General features: G+C 39.5%; 1 protein-coding gene across 4 annotated transcripts in view; it reads left to right on the top strand.

Annotated features, from left to right (window-relative positions):
• The first annotated feature begins 9,919 nt into the window (after positions 1-9,919).
• The window catches only part of LOC115019850 (transcription factor COE3), a 67,592-nt gene continuing 63,004 nt past the window's right edge, over positions 9,920-14,507 (top strand). For 2 of the 4 annotated variants that reach the window (XM_029449506.1, XM_029449509.1), the window contains exons 1-5: positions 9,921-10,783; positions 11,072-11,228; positions 11,512-11,575; positions 11,869-11,924; positions 13,796-13,869. In XM_029449506.1, coding sequence (XP_029305366.1) covers positions 10,653-10,783; positions 11,072-11,228; positions 11,512-11,575; positions 11,869-11,924; positions 13,796-13,869 — 482 coding nt within the window. In that variant the 5' untranslated portion in view covers positions 9,921-10,652. Of the gene's footprint in view, positions 10,784-11,071; positions 11,229-11,511; positions 11,576-11,868; positions 11,925-13,795; positions 13,870-14,507 lie in introns of all 4 variants that reach the window. The other 2 variants (XM_029449507.1, XM_029449508.1) reach the window with 2 other exon arrangements.

Genomic DNA, 14,507 nt, shown 5'->3' on the forward strand with positions numbered 1-14,507 from the left:
AAAACATCCTTGACTTCTACACGAGGAGCCGTGTATAACTCCGTACCGCACCAAATGGGTTTGCAGTGGGTTTCTTTTACTTTGATAGCTTCTGCCTCTCACTGAATGCAACAAATGGTGTAGCTGTGTGATGAGGCGGCGCACACATCATTTGTAGGATACAGTAAATACATGAAAGCCTTAAGAAGTGTTGTGTTGCAGCATTGATGCTAAATGCAACTCAGATAATTATGATTGAATAATTGAAACAAGTGGTTTGTTTTAAATTTGCCTCACATTCTAAACCAGTCTTTACTCTATAACACACTTTTAAATTACGGTGAAGAAAAAAAGCTGCCTTGAATAATAGCACACTATTAAAAACATGTTTGTATTCACCGTCACAGTGTGAAGGAGAAACATTTGATCTCAGCCTAATTTGTGATTTAACAAACCGTACAACCTAATTGTTATGTACATTCGACTTTTCACATTTTTTTACAAGTTCAGTGTTGTGGCTATGTGTGTGTGTGTGTGTGTGTGTGTGTGTGTGCTGCCGTGCCGTAGCTTCATCAGGTATAAGGAGAGGTGTTGACTTTATTCCGAGCCTCCAGTAACACCACTGACTCTGATAGTTCCCCATCCCTGTGGGAATTCATTATAAGACAGCTAGAGGCTGCTTGTGGATGGTTACTGTGCTGCCCGTATGTTAACTTGTCGCTATCGCGCAAGGCAAACATGTGGTGCAGCTGCTTTCTCTGGCTGTGGGCAACCTGGAGAGATTGATTGGTGAGCCTTCTGTTTTATCCAGGATCAGGGCCACATTCAGTAGACATGGTGCCTCCGGAGAAGCAGCCATTTTCCCCAGAAAATATGGCTCATTACCAGCGCAGACAAAATGAAGGTATATTGACTTTTTAACATCTCACAACACACCTATTTCTGAGCCGTTCAACAACAAGCATTTGTTCTCCTGGAAATCTTTACTTCATTTTATTCTCATGTAACTGAGTACACAAACAGTTGTGATTTTAACAGGAGCTCATCAAGGCTCTTCTGACTAAATCAAACTCTGCTTCTCTCCTCATCTATTTCAGTTTGTATTTACACTCACGTACAGTAAATAACCATACACACAAACATACCCTTCCCCCCACACTTGGTCCATCAGACCGCTTTTTAACACAAACCATTGGCCGGTGGATGTGTCTGCTCTGCTCAGGGGCATAAGCTCTGTCCAGACCCTCAGTCTTAACTCTTTCTCTCACACACACAAACAGCAAAGACAAACACAATCAATTATTCAAGACTCTTGTTTTGGCTCATGTGTTTTTTTCTTATTATTTCTGTTCTGTTGTTTCTATAGTATCCTCTGGCAACCTAACAGCCAGGAGGCCCGAAGAGTGGGATACGAGGCCTGATGACTTGAGGTCTGTGTATGTCTTTGTAATTTAGATTGCAGAGTATAATTTGCATGCACAGCCTTCAACATCGTCTCATTGTCTGAAGGAGATTATCCTTGCGGCTTTCCACAACTGAGGGTAGTCGAAGACCTGGTTTGGAAGACAAACCTTTGTCTCCGAGTTTATTTTCCCCACGAGTGGAAATTTTCAGAGTGGTCATTCGGTGTAGTTAAACCTCACATGGAAGCACACAAGCAATCAGTGTAAATGCTACACTGTCCTTTAAGTGTGTGTTGTTTCTCTGTCAGCTGGAGCTCTTTGGTGAGGCTTTATGCCTACATATGTAAGCACAGTGTGCGTTCTACATACAGAGTCTGTCATTCTTCAGTGTGCAAATGTGTGCACTAGATGGCACTATGGCACTTATTATTCAATGCCAATAGATAATTTCCATTTTGGAGGGTAAGTGTGTGCTGCTGACACAAGTGATGATCACAAACTGCTTGTTTTCCCCGAGCTGAGGTTGATACTACCACAAAGAACTTCCTAGCCACTCGCGTTTATTAATGAACCATTTTGACCTTTAAGAACAAAGCAACTGTTTTGATTTTGACGGGAAACACATATTGAAAACACATAATTGGAGTGTCGATCGCTAAAGTTTTGTGTTTATCTCCAAGTCTACTCTAACTTGACAGATTCAGAGACTTTTCTTTTTTTCTTTTTTAAAGGCTCAAGTGAACATCAAACAAAATACTCTCGTGAATCAATGAAACCAGAAAAGAATCACATTGAGGGGATATATTAGATGTGAATCCTTGCAGCGATGATGTCCTTGTAACAGATCATATTGTAAATAAGATGGGTTAAATTGCACTTGTAGCTTCCCTTCAAACAGTCAGGCTACTCTCTCGGGGGGGACAAGAGAGTGCTGCAGACTCTTCCTCTAATAACGCAAGACAATGAGATCCCAGCTCATAACATAGGCCTTCCACTATATAGAACAAGTATTGGGGGCTTAGCAGCTAATAAAGTGGCAAGTCTTCAAATCCATGTCAGAAGAGCAGAGCGCCACAGGGACCTTTCATAACACGTGTATGTGCAGGTTCAACTGCAGTGTAAAGGTTACACATCCACATTGCACTAATCTAACCTGATGAGTTGCCTTAAGCCCCACAAATTTCAAGGCTGTGTTTCTTATTTAAAGAAGCAGAACTAAATAATTCCCTCACTCTCGACAAGATGACAGGCGAAGACAGGAGTGTGCAATGAATGTTGAGACGCGGTACAAAATCTTCTGTGTATTCTCTCCTAAATTGAGTGTGCACGAAGCGGCGGCGACACTTAAGTCGGATGCTGTTTTATATCTGATAAGCTCGTTTTCACCACATATTTTGCAGGTGGGGTAATTTATTTTTTTCAAAATGAGCAAAGATTATAATATACATCAATTTTGTTAATTTAATCATGCTGCCCTTTGAGTTCACAACACACAGTCTCAGTAATTAGCCTTGATTGCCTGGTCTGTGTTTCATAAATGGTCTCTCCCGCGTTCTCTCTAGTGAACCTGTCCTTCACTTGAGCACAGACACTCCTCCAGCATTTCCACCCACTTTGTTTGTGAGTCTTTGATCCACAGTATTCCAGTTAAAGTTACACCCATGTGCTGCAAGATGAAACTTTCAGCATTGTTGCTCAGGGGAACCTTATACCCGTGGCGCCTTCTGCTTTTGTCCTTCCCTTTAGCAACAGAACTCTCCTATGGTCCCGGACAAAAGACTACTCACGACACCATTTTATGATCTCTGTGATGATACCGTTTCCTTCTCCTGCTCGCTTGTTACCTTGGTCTGCTCATCTAATCCAAAAAATGTTAATGTCAAAAAAAACAAAACATCTTAGGGGTTCTCCCTTGAGACAATTGTTGACTTGGAGCAAAGGATGAGGAAGACAGAAAATCCTTTATCCTAACATTTTAACTGCAAAGCAGAAAACCAATTAAAATCAGTACTTTTTCTATATGCTGCGCAATAACATAAAAGTGTCAAAACAGATGCCACCAAGTTGATAATTAAATCATAAAAAACAAAACTCTAATTTGAGCTTTTTGTTTTTCAATTAAATTGATGTGCACTATCAGCCGGACTGCACTCATAAAGCTCATTGTGTTCAGTGGAGGATTGTGTTTGTGCACACGTATTCATAACATGCATTTAAATTTGCATGTATGATAGTGGGTACTGGAATTACAGATGCATGTTAAACCTAATTGAAGCAGCAATTATAACCATTTTCTACGACAACAATATAATCTGGTGTATAAAACACTTAAAGTCAAGAACAGCAAATACACTATATTAAAGTAGAGTGTAAAGTGCTGCAATGTCTTGCCTCTCCAGTCTGTCTAATCACTATGTGAGTGAAACATTCATGGTACACTAGATCATTTCAATATTTAATTTCTCAACAAAGACTACATGATGGAACAGATGCTCAAACTTTGTATGTTTCTCAGGAGAGCAAAAACTCACTTTCATGGAAGCTACTGAGTACAGAGATTGTGATTGTGTACAAGCTTCGTGTTGACTTCTCCGGGCTCTTCACCTATGCACTAAACGCACAGCCGTGGATAAAAAGATGTTCAAACATGCTAAGTGTGCATAGTGAGTCAGTGCTCAAACCATGGACTGAATACATCAATTGTTTACATCCAGGGGCACTGAAAACTCATGTGTGGAACCACATTAGTGATGCACCGAGGTTGGCCTTTGCCTCCATGTCACATTTCAAGTGAAAATTTGACTTGGCATGTTTACATAGGATTTCTTCATCTCCCTTTTAAACCCCTATGGGCAAACTGAAGGTGAGGGAAACTAAGATTATTATCCCCCGTTTCTCTGAGGAGCTTTTCTTTATGCACACCCTCGCAGATGTCGACATTTGGTTAGGCGGTGTACATAGAAGCCCCAGATTATCTAGCGCTTCAGGAAGTCTGTTTAGCTAAAGTTAGGAGTGGTTACTTTCCTGCACCTTCCTAATGTACCCTTGTGTTTTGTAACCTGGAGACCTCCCCGTGCTTAGTCACACATCTGTGTGGAAGAGTGTGTAAGAGAAGAAATATTGGTGACTGCATAGTGCTGTCCATTCAAAACCATAGGTCTTAGTTGTAATAATGTCCACATCAGTAGGCTCCACTTGTGCAGACGTAGACCTAGAAAGCGTAACAGATGGTGTACTATATGTCATAATGCTATAAAATCCAACAGGAATTGACAATTGAAATCCCACCCTGGAGTTTGCCTCTTTTAGCTTTGGCATAATCTTCTCAGGATTTCAATTGCAAAGTCAAAGAGAATAGTCTTGCACATGGGGACTAGTTATCTGGGGCAAATGCGGTCTAAGGTTGACAATGCAAAGGCTATGTTTATGTGCATCACACTCGCTATACTGAATGTTTCCCAGAGTGCAAGAACATCCTCCCCTGAATTCTATTCCTCTTCCCACGTCCCAGTGCTGCCGTGGAAAGTAGGCCAAGTGAGCACCAGGGCGTTGCTTTTTTAAGATGATCAGTTTGTCAGTGTGTTTTTGTGTGTGCTCAGGACGGCTATTCATGTGGCTTGACTCTGTAGAACAAAGACCAGCATTATACAATTTGCAGCACTTCCAATAGCAAGGAAAAGGGAGAGGTTGAAAAATAGGGACAGGACAAGTGTGGATGAAACAAAGACAAAAACTGGCTTGTACTCTAATTCATTTACTTCCTCTTTTCCACCTCTTTGTTGCAGCAAAAAGGTCCCTTGCCAGTAGCACTCCTCTGCAGGATCATACTGTACTCTAGCTGGCATGGATTATTTTTAGCTATTGCTGTGCAGCTTTCACCTTGACTCTCTACGTCTTGACATCATAATTAACATTTCTGTTAATAGTAACGCAGTTCAATATTAATAAGGATCTCGGACGAAAATCAAAATTCAGTTGTGGAGTGATTATGAATTGTACTGCATTGCTCATATATGCAAGAGACCTTGCCAATCACACTTTTTTTTTATCACCTTAAGGATGGCAATCCCTGTAGCAGTAAATTTGAGGCACTGATGCAACATTTAAAATATATGCATTTTTGATGTGAGTTACTTGAGAAGGGTTGGACTCCTGCAGGTGGGGCAGTATCACTAAAAGTTGGCAATAGCTCCATCACAGGGGTCAACAGGCAAATTAAAGTTCTCTTGAGTATTGAGGGAAAGGCTGCTGCCTGTGTGGTCATGCACATGGGCTCTAAAAAAAAACATGAAAAAAAAAAAACAAGGTTAAAGCTGATGCCTCCCGTTTTGGAAGCCACATTGCCCGATGCAACATGTGCCCATATCATACTTACTGATGAGATATTTAAATGACCTTTAAAGTCAGATTTTTGCAACCGTTTTTTTCTGAGTGCACTCAGTTTGGTATTAGGTCGCCTATATTAAAAGTTAATATGTTCCGATTTAGAGCTGAATAATCACATTTACCTCACTTCCATCAATGCCACTGAGAAATGTGAGGCGGCGTGATAACTTTTTTAAATAAGGAATTTTAGACAGGCCTATAAAAGCAATGATGGACACAATCAAGACGGGGCTGCATAAGAGCGAAGGTATGCTGGATATTTGGTCATGTGTATTTTGGTCTAAATTTCCAGGGGATATTTTAGATGTTAATAGCCCTGAAGTGGTCTCGGTTTCTTATTTAATTTCTCTCGCCTTCTTTAAATGTAATTCGCCCACAGACTGCGCCGCGAGGCTCTAAACCGCGCAGAAACTCTCTCATCATTTCCACAGCAGAATGGAAATGCAAATTGTGCGCACGGGCAATGCCCTTGACAGAACTCACCACTGCACACAATTAACATGAGCACTCTGACAGAAGTTAGTGACGAAATGTGAGGTCACACCAGCTGTGTGAGTGATAATGTGCTTGTGTTTTTATTTCAAACAGTCCTACATTAAACGCATCAAAAAAGATACACATGTGGACTGCATTGCCTACTTCTAATAATAATAGTAATAATAATAAAAACAATAATAAGGCTATAATAATAAAGATAATAATGTGGCTTGTGTGACAATTTAATTGTAATGATTTTTTTTACCGCGTGGAATACAATAAGGTTCCCTTCTTCTTAATATTTAGCTCTATAAATATGTATTTTTATTTAAATGTATTTGCTAGTTTTGTGGTCAGATTTTTTTTATATGTATTTCTCTCGCGTAATATTGTTTATTATTGGAGATAATTTGTTTTGAACATTAACAGCCATATTTTGGCCGCTCGTGAGGACGGGGAGGGGGTGTTAGATAAACCTATGTTGAGATTTAGCTATCTTGTCACTGAGGAACACAGCTGCCTCATATCGACACAATGATCTCAAGTGTAACCAACGAGGGGCGCTGTCCGTCTATCAGCTATTACTACTTGACACGAATAGCCTACATGATTGATCTCATCACTCTTGGCCATTTGTGTTTTACCCCTATAATTAAAAAATAACGTGCAAACTGTATTTTAATATGATATTTGAATATGTCATATCAAGTGTCGCACGTCCATTTATTAGGCCTATAACGTTGATAGCTTCTGGAAACAAAGTTTGCAAGGAGGCTGCCATTGTAATGAGGTATTAAGCATTTTATTAATTCAATTAAAAATATCTAATAATAATAATAAATATTATCTGATTTTCCCCACTTATGAGAAAAATCACAATACACAAGTATAAAAGTGCACTTTAAAAATAAAGTGATGTGACATTTAAAACAAAGACTGCACACCTCAGTACAGTAAATGTGATTTTTTTTGTTGCGCGGCATGTCACACAGGCTAAACCTAAATCAGTAAATAAATATAATATATTAAGTTTAACGACACAAAAAAGTATATGTCTAAACAATGGAATAATATTGAGTTGCTGTAAACAATAAGTGGGCTGACTGCCTATTTGTTCCATATGGAGTTTGGAGTGATGCGTAACTGTAGGCGTATTTGATTAATATTTAATCGAAAAAAAGATCACTTTAAAACAACCTCTGTGATAAAGCCGTGAGCGAACTTGCTTGGTGCGTGCTAATAAGATTTCTTTCTTCCCCCTTTTTTGCCAATCAATTCATTAGGAAACAATGCAGGTGAGCATAATGAAAGTGTTGTCCCAATAAAGTGCATCGATGGACAGCTGGGCAGCGGCCGGCTGATTGACTTTGCCTTGACATCTGGGAGGCCCGCTGGCCCCTGGCACGCGTATAGGCTGATGTCGCCATTTACATGCAAATTTAAGGAGATCATGAGGGCCTCGCCCCGTAAATTCACACAAAAAAGAAGACGTCACCCTCAATACGGGGGAGGCTCGTCCCGTCGAGACGGGAGGTCTTCGAAGTCACCGTGGACATTTTTATTGAGAGCCACGCGTCCCGAGGACTTTGGTTTTATATCAATGGTCAGGCCCAAATCTGTAGGGGTTCATTCATTGTGGCCACTGAATAGAAGAATGAGATAACAGCCCCCCGTGTCATCAACCGGTCATTTAAACGAGCATTCAGCCTGGTTCAATGCGGCCAAGATGCAGAGATGAGGCAAACAGTGTGCACTTGTTTCCCTGCGTCTCAACCCCCCACTTACCTCCTGCGTGCAGTTAAGAAATAAGCTTTTTTTTGTGTGTGAAAAATTTGAAAATGTGACTATGATCCTTTAATTCCACGCCTGTGCAAAGTTTTCATGCATGCAACGACTAAAACAAACGAGGATCAACATTTCTTTTATTTTGATGCTAACATTTCACCTAATGATGGAGAGCGCATTTTCCACGGTGTAAGCCCACCACGCAGATGATCCCACAGAATGAGCTGAGACGGATTCAGGCTCCGCGCCTCAGTGTGTGGAGCAGCTGACTCCCTCTCTCCACGTCCAGATGGCTCCTGCACACAGATTTGCATTCATTTTCCTCTAATATCTTCTGAAATAGCGGGGCAGCTGCATTTGTTGTCAAATACGGTTTAAAACTCCCTTTCAGGACAGCATCGTTACCTACGTGACGGGTGTGGAGATCCATTTTCCTTCTCCAGTCAACAGTATCAGATCTAAGAGGATTTGTCTCAAAGTCTCCTAATTTGATAATCAGATTTAAATCGCCTTGGTGCGTGTAATCAGGGGTTAAGTTCTAATAAGCGACTTGAAACTGCAACAAAAAAGCAGAGTGAGTTCTGTGCAAAAAAGATATTTGCAATCTCGGTAAAACAGACAAAACATTTACAACATGCGTCTCGGTTTGTTTCACTTAAGAGTAAAAAGATGTTCTTTAAAAAATAATTGCCCCTTTTGAGTTTTTCCTCATTTTTTTTCCTCACAAATTGAAACTTGGATTTCTCTTAAATAATAAAAAAAAATGTAGAAAATCCACACCCTCATTTTGTAACTGGGCAATTTGGCAATAGATTGTGTAGAGGTGAAAGCAACAGCTTATAATTCACTTATCTTTGGCAGCAGCTATTAACCCTCAGCACCAGCTAGATAGATTGCTCAGGATATAGCACACATCTCTCTTCCTCGCACCCTCCCCTCTCTCCCTCCATCCTCTCCTCCTTTTCACCACTAATGAACCGAATTGCTTGCTTGCCCCTCTCGGACAGAGTTGGACATGTAGGCAGTTGGCTCTTTAAAAATGATTAAGATGTTTCTGATTATTACTGATTTTACAAGACGTGCATGAAATAAAGAAGACACAAAACCATGGATTTCCTGAAGTTTGTTTAATGTCATGAGACACTGTGGCTCGGATTTTTAGCCCATAAAAAGAGGTCAGGAGATCTGACTTAATCTTCTGTAAATGGCACGGCGAAGTGATTGGTTTGTTTTCACATTAATAATATGGATGCTAAGAAACTCATTTTCAAACTTTGTTCATATGTCATGCTTACCGCAATAAATAAAGAAATCCTGTGCTCTGCCATACACAGCAAAACAATTGAAAGTCAATCATCTGTTGTTAAACATTCTCAATGAAAGGTTAATGTAAATTAATAGATTTATAATCATGTCTGATTCTCTGAAATCAGCGTTAGATTAATTACATTTTAATTGCAATAAAATAACCCGCAGCGTGGAGTTAAAAATGCACAATAGAAATATATCAGTTTTGTGAAGAAACATGATCTGCCATTATTGAAATATGATTTATGGCCTGTATTCATACCGCTTTTGAGATGCTTTCGATGAACAAACAATCTCATCAACTCAATTTGTAATAATAACAAATTTAATAGAATAAATATGTCAAATACTATTAATTTTAATCCAATATAATGCAACTAATCACGGAAATTGCAATCATCAGGCCAGCTAAAAATAATAAGCTATGAATCCTGATTTCCGAGTTATTATTATTTATATTTTTTCTCATTATGTGTGATGGTTACACCCGGTCGAATTTTCCATATCATTAAAAAAATCAAACTCACCACATATAGGGCCTAAGCAAGAGGAAAAGTGGAGCGAATGAGTGTTCTCAGGCTGCTGCACTATAGGGCTGTACCCGTACAGAGGAGCGCCACTGCTTGACAGGAACCGTCAGAGCTCCATATTTGGGCAAAGCCACGCCTCTTCAGCGTCATATTCTGACAGCGCCTCTCCCGTGGGTTTAGAGTTTTGGCTCCCGGGAAAGATTTCAGTCCTCGGGGAAAGAGGGCTTAGTTTTGCATGTTCCCATCCATCCTGCACGACGCGAAAGGGCCCCTTATCCACCTCTCCTGTGTACTAGGAACACCTCCACTGGTGATCAGCCTTTGCCTGTGTTTGTCTTGTGGAGAAGCAGCAGCACCTTTTCAGGAGTGGGTTTTTTATTCAACAAGAAGTCCTGAAGGTTTTGGATGCGGTGCTTCAGGGATGTGGGCACTTTGAGAGCAGCATCACCCACAAACACAAACAACTGCCATCGATTTTTCTGTGAATAGCACAAAAAAAAGAAAAAGAAAAAGAAAGAGGAACAATCGCAACACAAAAAAAATCTTGTCTATTGAACAATTCACTTTTCCAGTCTGTGGATACCGCTCTAACTAAGTACAGCACTTTGAGAATTGTTCACATCGGACGGACTGAAGAGGGAGGCAAGACCTGTGGACCGGGTTTTCCCTCGCAAGTGTGAATCGGCTCTCGTTACCTAAAAAAAAAAAACCCTAAAGGATAACACGCTTGGACGTTTATTTCTCTAATTTCGCAGGAGGCTCTTTTTCACGCAAATTGTCCTAAATGTTTGGAATTCAGGAAACTATACCGCGGGGTGGGACGACGATGAAGGAGGAACCGCTCGGTGGACTGAACTCGGTCCGCTCCTGGATGCACACAGCTGGGGTGGTGGATGCAAACACAGCCGCCCAAAGGTACGCATGCCAAAAGCATCTGATTTTTCTCACGCATTCCCTCCTCATCATATCGACCCCTCAATCCCCTGAATACTCTGTATCAATTACGGTCTCCCAATAAATGCCCCCCCTTCGGCTTTCCCTTCTTTCATTACATCAGATTATCCATTATTGTGACAAATCAAGAAATCTCCCCCGTACTCAAGCGTGCTTCTGCATCTCCAATGTTTCCATCAGCTTCTCCATCATCTAGTATCCCCGGTGTCCGGTGCTTAACCGACATGGTCTCTTGTTTTCTCCCCGCAGCGGTGTCGGCTTGGCACGGGCACATTATGAAAAGCAGCCCCCTTCCAACCTCAGAAAATCCAATTTTTTCCATTTCGTCCTGGCGCTGTATGACAGGCAGGGTCAGCCCGTGGAGATCGAAAGGACAGCTTTTGTGGACTTTGTGGAGAAAGATAAAGTAAGCGTTGTATTTTAGAAAATATGTGCACTCCTGTACATAATCAGCACATGTATCGAAATTATGTTATCTGAAATGGCAATGGGTTACTAAGGGGAAGTCACATGTCATATTGATTTAAAAAAAAAAAACTCAATTCGTTGATGACAGAGAGTCGTTTTAAGAACTAACGCTGTTTCTCTTCTTATGTACAGAAATTATACATATTTTTGTCAACGCACAGACAAGTGCTGGTGATGGGCATGTTGTTCTGTTGATTTTCACAAACTGTTATCTTCTGCAGGAACCAACCAGTGAAAAAACTAACAATGGGATACATTACAAACTACAGTTATTGTACAGCAATGGTGAGTTAAACTGTCTTTAATATTTTGCAAACACGTGCAAACATATCACATATGAGTTTGTCTGACTGCATGAAACCACATATAATAATAATAGTAATTGCTATTATTATTATTATTATGGTATTAATAATAAAAGCAGTCTGATATTTTTCTATAATTGTAATCACTGTCTGAACACTCCTTGTATTTTTTATTACATGTTGCTAAACTTATTTTTTTGAGGGCTTTGTTTTTTAAATGTATTGCCCACAATTCCTAATAACTCACAAGTGGTCTTCTTTTTGTCTCCCCAGGCGTCAGAACAGAACAGGATCTTTACATACGGTTAATCGATTCCATGACGAAGCAGGTAAGCTGCTGTTACACTTGTTTCTACGCACACAGTGCAAACCCTGCTCACATCCATGGTTCACTTGTGCAAAACCTTAACACGCCGTGCAAATTGTCACCCCTGAGATACATGCAGCACACAGTTTTACAAAAAAAATAAATACAAAAAATCTGCTTGCAAAATGGAAGTTGTGGCACAAAACAAAACAAAATTACCGGTGTAACAAGAAGAGACAGCTTCCATTTTAACTGTTTACGTTTTGCCATATCATATTGCAAGACTCCAAAGTCAATTTAACTCTGGCTGAGTTAGGCTTTTCTGTAGGCTCACATTAACATTTAAACACTACGTCTGCTCCATGTGATCTGATTTGACTTCTCCTGCAAAGAGTCAGTGGTGACCATATTTTAAAAAATAAAATAAAAAATGCGTCAGTTATTATAATTATAAATATAAATGTAAATATTTTTGCTGAGGATTGCATTTCACTTATCTTCCTCGCAAACATTTGAATGACTTTTAACCCAGAGCCCAACGCGCAAAGTGTATTTATTAAGTCTTAATGCACATTTCAAGCCAACGCAAAGATTTGTGAAGTTAATTATAATTTGGTGAATAAAATCAGACATTTTTATGTCAGCTCTCCACCTCGTATTTTGTTATTAAATCGAGGGTTTAGGTAGAGCCTTCTGAATAGAGCCGTGAAGCCTGGACCACTGCATGGTCACAGACTACATTCCTGTGCGAATGATCCGAGTCAATGACGCAGAACAAGCAATTTATGGATTTCTGTTTCTACAGCTGCAAACACAGCCATAAATCAAACCAATATAGATAATCGCCCGGTTCCTACAATATAAAAAAAAGAAAAAGAAAAAAAAATACATCAGGTCAAGTAGGACAGCTTTTAAAAGTGAGAGAGTGATGCGACCTGGTTCAGATATGTCACTTTTTCAAAGTCACTCTCTCATATTGGCCTCACGCGTGGCAGAAAAAAAAAAATCATGAAAAAAATTATTAATGGCATCAAAACACAAAGGAAATATCACGCGGTTATTTTAATTTTATTTTTTGTTATTTAAAAAAATATATATTTGGTCGATAATGTGGTGCTTTGCCTGCGTTTACACTTGGTGCCGGTTCAGTATACGAGGGAGTGAAGTGTCTATCCTTAGAAATGGAAGAAGGAGGGAGGGATCGAGGGAGGGAGAGAAGAGCGGCAGAACTGATAGCTCCACGCCATCTGTTTCAGCCAATGCTCAAAAATTACTCAACCGTACCGCCAGACACCGCTTTTTATCCACAGAAAGATCATTGTTAGCGGCTCAAAATAAACAACAGATTGCCCATTAACACTTTCCCCCAAATATCCCCAGATTATAAGCATATTGATGACACTTCTATTGGATCTCTCCTTATGAAAATCTCTCTGTCTGTCTCTCTTTCTCTGTCTGTCTCTCTGAGCCACAGGATATTGTCGAGATTAATAAAAAAGAAATACAATTTATTATTACTAGCATCTTAATCATTACCATTAATTTTATAATTAGATTTTTTTTTTATTGCTGCCACTAGAAACATTGTTCTTGAAATTCTTATTATTAGTTGTAGTTATTTTTGTAATTGTTTATTTAGGTTGATGTCATTGATGTTTATATTAATTAATATAATTTATAACACTGGGATATTGCTGTGATTATCTTAACCATATGCACTCTTCTAATATATTCTGCTGTCCTAAGATTATGTGTATTCATGCCCTGATTTATTTTATTAAGTGCAAAAATAGCAAACATGTTAGTCTAATTATTTGTGAATTTATGTGACTTAATATGTGTTTAAGAGATGACTGTGTTTTCACTTTATTTCCATCTCATTTCCTTCCAAAGGCCATAATTTATGAGGGTCAAGACAAGAATCCAGAAATGTGCAGAGTTCTTCTTACCCATGAAATTATGTGCAGGTAAGCATTATTTTTTGCTCTGTCCATTTTGCAGATCCAGGCAAAAAGTAATTCCCTCCCCTTCAATAAGTTTTGACACTCATGATGTGATGCAGCAATCCAGACTGTCCTGTGGTCCTTCAGCAACCTCAGAGAGAGCTGCTGTCATTTCTAACTTTGATATGCTGCGATTCAGCTTTGATATGAATATGAATATGACAGTGAAAATAACTGTCATTTTCAGTGACATGAAATTGAATGTACAAATAAACAGTCAGTGACACAGTGCAAAAGTTACATTTGCAAATCTTTTGCCATTATTTTTCTATCCTAAGAATTATATTTCATAATCAAAGCCTGCCAGAGACTATGTGTTTTCTGTTAAGTTATGCATAGGCGTTGCATGCCATGTATCAGTTTTTTTGTTTTTGTTTTTTTTTATTAAGCACAGAGTCAGTTCTCGGTTGATCTCACCTGTCAACAATGATCAGCAAGCCTTTTAGCCTCATTTAACCACATACATTTTAACCTCTCATATTGCGCTGCTATTCAGCGGTGTCATTGATACTAAAAGGAAAAACGCCTTTTGTTGTTATTGTTGAGCTCAGCATGAGCTTTGTGAACATTGAATTCGGATACTGTCGGTTAACCTCTCCTTT

Source organism: Cottoperca gobio, chromosome 15, assembly GCF_900634415.1.
Source record: "Cottoperca gobio chromosome 15, fCotGob3.1, whole genome shotgun sequence".
NCBI classification, from domain to species: domain Eukaryota; kingdom Metazoa; phylum Chordata; class Actinopteri; order Perciformes; family Bovichtidae; genus Cottoperca; species Cottoperca gobio.